The sequence below is a fragment of the Sphaeroforma arctica genome (assembly GCF_001186125.1).
Source record: "Sphaeroforma arctica JP610 unplaced genomic scaffold supercont1.292, whole genome shotgun sequence".
Taxonomy (NCBI): domain Eukaryota; class Ichthyosporea; order Ichthyophonida; genus Sphaeroforma; species Sphaeroforma arctica.
The window spans coordinates 13,565-20,282 of record NW_014040266.1 but is presented as its reverse complement, the minus strand read 5'-3'; the positions used below and the strand labels follow the sequence as shown (position 1 = coordinate 20,282).

The window sequence follows — 6,718 nt, the reverse complement described above, 5'->3', positions numbered from 1 at the left end:
ACACACTACACATACATACATACACACACACACACATACACACACACACACACACACACACACACACTATATATATATATATATATATATATATATATATCTATATATATATATGTATAATATCTATATATACATATATATATATATATATATATGAGATAGAGAGTATTTATGTGAGAATGCTATCCCCGACACAGTCGAAAGAGACATCTCTGGCGAGAGAATATTTGGGGTGACTAAATTAGGACTGACTCAGCGATCTCAGAGGTAAAGGAGATCACACAAATTTCTAGTAAAGATATACAACGTCGATTGCATACTTGATGTAAGGGAGACTCATGCGTCTACTGGCTGACATTCCCGAGGGCAAGCTATCTGTAGGAGACATTCCTTCGTCGCCATGTCTTTGTGTTGGCATATAGTTGCCCGAAGTATGTCCCATGAAATCCCCAGCTGGCGATGCACTCCTTACATTCGCATTCGACATTCCATCACTATAATAACTAAGCGACCCTCTGTAATAGTGTATTGTGAAGGACAGCATGAATTTGACACGTCCCTCTGGTGTGCGTTCTATAGCACCACGTGCATTGAGATTTTCTCAACCGCCCATCCCCTAAACCGACTTGGCAAGCGTAATTCACAAATCCACAATCTTTTGAGATCGCCAGACTTTGGCATACTGTACATGGAAACCATAAAAATATATCGGCTAGAGATAATAAGTCAAACACAACAAATATATCGGCTTGAGATAACAAGTCAAACACAACAAAAATATCGGCTAGAGATAATAAGTCAAACACAACAAATATATCGGCTAGAGATGACAAGTCAAACACAACAAATGTATCGGCTAGAGATAATAAGTCAAGCACAACAAATATATCGGCTAGAGATAATAAGTCAAACACAACAAACATATCGGCTAGAGATAACAAGTCAAGCACAACAAATATATCGGCTAGAGAAAACAAGTCAAACACAACAAATATATCGGCTAGAGATAATAAGTCAAACACAACCTACCCAAAAGCGCCATTCATATTGTCATAGCTCAAGTGCAAACGGGATATGTCCGCGGCAGCCGATGAAGCGCTATCCAACCCCTCGGAAGCTTCCAGCCATGCTAGCGTATCGACAACACTTAGATTCTCATTACGATTCGTGTTGAAGTTATTTCCCTGCTGCCCTGAGCCTCCCATGTTCACACCGTTCCAAGAGAGCCTGTTGCTGGTCCCTTGCACGCCATCACCCTGATAGTTATCGAAGTTCTGTGCCCGCTCATGATGCTGCGAGTTGAAAAGTAATTGCTGCTGCAATGTATTAAGGCCACTACTTTCGTTCACACTGTACAGATCTAAACCATTAGAGCGCGAGGGAACATTCACGAGATTCCCACTCAACAGCACGGGAGCAGCAGAATGCCGCCGCCTGTTCAAGTATGCTGCTGAAGGACCGCCAACAACCTCTTGTTTGGCGGGTATCTGCTTATCCATTCCGTTCAACAAGCCCCCACTATTGTAGCAATCGAAATCACCTTGATTCGAGTGTTGTTGAGATTCTCTTGACATTGTTCTAGCTGCCGCGATCTTGTCTAGCTGTTGTTGTTGTTGTTGTTGCTCTTTGATCTTTCGAGCCTCCGACACATACATCTCCATCTGCTCGTCTGTCACACCCAACCCTGCCTCTAATGATTTACTGTCTATTAGAGGCGGTGAAAATCTATCTAAGCCGACTCCAGTAGATTTCATCTCAGGATCAACCTTGGCACTGTGATTACTTTGGGTGTTATTACAGTTTACAATATTTGATCCATTCATCCAGTTCGAATTCGGACTCAAATTATTCATACTATGATGACTATTCGTTCTACTATTCATATAGTCTCCGTTGACGCTGCTTCCTTGGCTACTTCCGTTTTTGTTGATATTGTTGTTATTGCCAATGCTATTAATTTGCTGATTGTTGTTTCTTTTGTTGTGATTGGTAAAGGTACTGCTGATAGTGTCATTGCTGCTGTTTTCAATCCCAAAGTTATTATTCATATTGAGACCAGAAAACTGGTGCAAACCGCTGAATTGGGCGCCAGAGCTTCTAATAGACAAAGAGGTTCGCAGTGGGTACCCATTTGCATCGTGATGATTCTCAAATAGCTGCGCTTGGCGATTGTACCCCAAACCATCGTTCTGTTTTTGAAACAGCGTTTCGTTAATATTTGGATTCACTTTAGCATTGAACCCCTCCCTACGATTAAAATCGAAACCAATACACCCGCTAACAGTCCCGCGCCGAGCACCTCTAGTTGCGACCGAACTCAAATTCTCATTTGACGCTGCCATCGCTAGTCTCCTATCAGTGCCGAAATCTCCAAACCCTGAACGTTGCGACCCCATCTGGTTATTGAACACGCTATCGTCTCGACCTAAATCCCCGCCGCACGCACCTATGTTTAACAACCCGCTAAAAGGTATTTCCATACCGTTACCACTCACGACGTTACAATTCATACTACTAGTCCTATCTGCTTCATTTATACAAGTGTTTTGCGTATTTTGTGCTCGACTACTATCAAAATTTTCGAATAGGTCTTTGAATTCATACACTGAATTGGCCTCAGCCTGCATGGAGCACGCACGTGCATAACCCTCTGCAATTGTCTCGGGTAACGCAGAATGCCTTCGCCTTGATACGCTAGGAATCTGTTCTCCTTCAAAGAATGCTGCCATATTTGTATTGTATATCTGAATTTCTCCTAAAAGTGACAAGTTTTAAATGTTATGTATACAAACTATGCTCGTAGTTTTGTTCAAAGGGTGTGACTATTGAGACCCCCAAACCAAATCCGAACACCGCCTTCAACGAAGGCGTTGTTACTACTAATAGATTACAATCAATAACAGTTGACAACGAGCTTCTCGAACCCATTAGCACATCACGCTTGATCGTCTAACTCGTTTCCACTGTGAGTTCGCGTGTAACTATCCTTTCGTACATATTCAATATTATTAGGACAGCAACGTGATATCGGTTTCAGATTTTGTTTTACTTCTGGGGTTTCTCTCTCTACTACTCGAGTACATAGAGATAGGTTCCAGGCTCCACAGGGCCCAGGGCCCAGGGCCCCAGGCTCCAAAGTCCATGCTCCAGCCTCCAGAGTCCAAGACCTGTCAAGTCTGTCACCCAGCAGCAGAGCCCAGCAGGTATAAAAAATAGCTGTTTTGTTTTTGTATAAAAAAGCGACATAAAAAAAAACAAATAAACAAAGATTTTACAGTCGAGAGCAGGCCACGCCCTGTATTTACTCTCTGGGAGAACAATCAGAGCATTGCTTTAAGAAAAAAAGAAAGAAAAAATGAAGAAATGTAAATTTTATGTCATGACAATATTTTTTTAAATACTATATATATTAATACTTTTAAAATAAAGCCATAAAAACCATTAAAAAGACAAAAATAAATACTCTTCCTTCTCAGTAAATATTTCTGACTCGCCAGTGATGGGGGAGTCAAGGGTATTCGGGACTCGGTCAATCGGATGAGGCACTGAGGCACAGAGGCTGGGTCCTGCTGGGAGCCGATCAGCGGCAGGCCGGGCGGCAACACTTTCATACTTTAAGCATGTCTTTCCTTCAGACTACAGTACATATATATATAAATATTAAAAAACCCATTTTCACAAAAATAGCAACAAAATATACTATTTACTCTCTCTCTCTCTCTCGCTCTCGCTCTCTACTCGTCTCTACTCTCTACTAAAGTAAAATAGTAAACAAATAGAGAGCGAGAGAGAGGGAACAAAAAGAGACTTGCAGCGGACAGCCTGACTGTCTGAATGTACTGGAAAAAAAAACATGCATAAAATTGAGAGTGCAAAATAAGAATATGTGTGAAAAACTGGTATAAAAAAAAGATGAACAATCAATCGCCCAAAAAGGGTGATTTTGTCATCAAGTTACCCTTCTTGGACCTATTTGTTTTGGGTATAAAGAGAAGAAAATCAGTGTCAAATATGAATTTTTGAGCGTTCCTCTCATTTGTCTGGTATACCTATGGAGCTATCCAAAAGATCCTATATAGATTCCAATTTGAACCATCAGTCGAACCTCTTTTATGTCCAGTTCCCGTTCTTAGCAAAATTTTGGACATATAAAAAGGTAGACACTCCACGGTCAGGTTCACCCTACCAGGTAGGTTCAGGGACTGACTTGTGGGACAGATACGGGGCTACCAAAGGCACTAAATATTCAGTAGTCTGTGTTGTTTTGTCTGGCTCGATCGCTACAGATACAGTTTGAGTCGAGTTGTCTGGCTTAGTCGGTGTGTCATTGTAGAACAAAGAATCACAACGATAATCTGGTGCCTGACATTTATCTGCAGACAAGCAGTAACCCATTGAGTCATACTCTTCGCCATTGTGCATATTGCGGTCGCAATCAGCACACTTGTGGGCACCTGACGTTGGTTGCGTAATCGTGCATTTCACTTTCACACAACAACAATCACACGAAGTGTCTTGTATCACAAATTAATAAATAGTAGTGTATATATTTATTCGATATTACTACAAGCTAAGCTAAAAATGTTGTGAATAGTTTACACACACAGATGCACGAACGGGTTCAGACTTCAGAAGTGCCGGCCCGAGGAGGGGCAGGCTGATGGACCGGCCCCCGAAAGGGCCCGACTCACATATGGGTCGGCCCAAAAAAAACTAGACATATAAAGAGGTAGACCCCTCAAAGAGGGACATATAAAGAGGTTTTTATGTCTTAGGTCTCTTGAGCTCAATTGTACCCTGAGTCCCTGACTGAACATTTTTTATGTCCAAAACTCAAACTCGATCCAATCCTTTTCAGAGTAGAAAGCACCCGGATTTCCATAGTGTTTCTCAATTTCCAGTTAGCGCATCCCCGCCTCGGATCCCTCTCGAATTCTCGATATGTTTTGTATTTTATTAGAGAGGCTATGCCGCTATGGTTTGTTCGTTTATTTGTATGTTTGCTTATATTTTAAACAAAAAATCAAAAATCAAAAATCAAGAACAAGAAATATGCGACGAGAGGTTAATAGAAGGCTAAATATTTATTTATGCGAGAATGGCGAACTATTTATAAAAAATAAAAAAGCATAGCTCTGTCCAAAAATAAAAAAATGTTTTTGTTTTTTTGGTTTTATAAGATCCCTGACCCTAATTCCTGTCCTGATCCCAATTTGATCGTGGCCGGCAATCCCAGGGTTCCACAAATCCTTGGCCAAACCCGAAAAGCCCTGAGTCTAAAAATCCTAGTCCACAAAGTACTCTAGGAACCCTAAACCCTACCAAAAGACTTAGGCGAAAATTCTCGGTAGTATTCTTTATTTGATTCTTGGCTCAGCTCAAGTCAAAGTCTACGATTCAAGTAGTCTTGACAATCCTCCTCTATCCTTTCTTAATCCTTTGTGTTAAAGTCTGAGGATTGCAAGTTTTTATACGACCCTATTTATACAATTTCCGACAGACCTGTAGCGGTCTAAAGGTCTACAACTAAGCCTAAATGTCTACCTAATGTCTACGAACTTTAAGCTCTAACCTATTCGCGATTTCGCATTAATTCTACGTTTAGTCGTTTCGCAAGGGTCATGTGATGATGACTCATCAAAATTCATTGGCCACAATTTTTCGACATTGTGCACTGAAATTTCGAGAATGGTCCCAGACCCAAAAATATTCCAAAATTCGGATTCCCCCGCGAATCCTGGATTTTCCCGATTAGGAGTTGCCGACTCTACAGTTTTTGTAAAAACAAAACAAAAGAAAGGCTGTGTTTGTGTTTACAATTTATGTCTACATGTATTTGCACATACTGTACCCCAAGAATTTGACGACTTGAGGTCTGAGCCTCTGAGGACTGTAACCCTCGTGATCGTGGTCGTATTTACAGTTTTAGACCTTTTCCCCCCCGAGCGGTAGTGCTAAAGTGTGGTAGTGCGGTAGTGCAGTGCGGTACAAGTTTCTCGTTTAAAAAAAGAAAAGAAAGATATACACCATGAGGGCTGGCCTGAGGGCCTATGCGCCTGACTCAAGGGCGGGTAGAATTTGAGAATAGAAGGGAACTTCGATTTTTTTTTTGAAATTTATATTCGGGGACTGTTTTCGATTTCCGGTCTGGCTTTTGTTTTGTGTTTGTCAATTTTTTTTTTAAACAATCAAACAAAACAACGCCTTGTGTTCGTATTACTTCGTGAACAACCCCAAAGACTTCGACCAGTCCGCACGACTCTCTGAAACATTGGAAGTCGAATTGAAATTGTGAATATTCTAGATAAATAGCAAGAAAAGGGGAGTTGCAGACTTGCAGTACATAGTCAGTTGTGTGTGTTCGCACAAATTTTGGGTTGGCTTTATGTTTTATACACAAAAGAAAATACAAAAATATAACGACAAATTTATAACTTTATATAAATATATTGTTTAAAAAAAACAATTGAAAAAAAAGTATATTTGCAACAACAGTTGTACCTTTTTGCATCTGTCAATACTCAATTTGCAATTTGTGCATTGCTGTATAAAATTATACATATTGTTTGCATCTACTCTCTAGAAATATGTCAAGTTTAGAAGTCCGTCTTGATTCTGTATCAGCAATCAACTGATACCATATTTTATTCTTGTTAAATGCGACCTTTCTAAGTATTAGGGTGATGATCTTTTAAAATGTGCCTTTTCGATTCACCAC

General features: G+C 40.4%; 1 protein-coding gene across 1 annotated transcript in view; it reads right to left on the bottom strand.

Annotated features, from left to right (window-relative positions):
• Window positions 1-2,780, bottom strand: part of SARC_04892 (hypothetical protein) — a gene marked incomplete at its 3' end in the record, with an annotated part of 5,283 nt that extends 2,503 nt beyond the window's left edge. The window contains exons 1-2 of the mRNA XM_014301253.1: window positions 1,030-2,780; window positions 305-515 (exon numbers count right to left, since the gene is read on the bottom strand). Coding sequence (XP_014156728.1) covers window positions 305-515; window positions 1,030-2,729 — 1,911 coding nt within the window. The 5' untranslated portion in view covers window positions 2,730-2,780. The remainder of the gene's footprint in view (window positions 1-304; window positions 516-1,029) is intronic.
• Window positions 2,781-6,718: the final 3,938 nt, after the last annotated feature.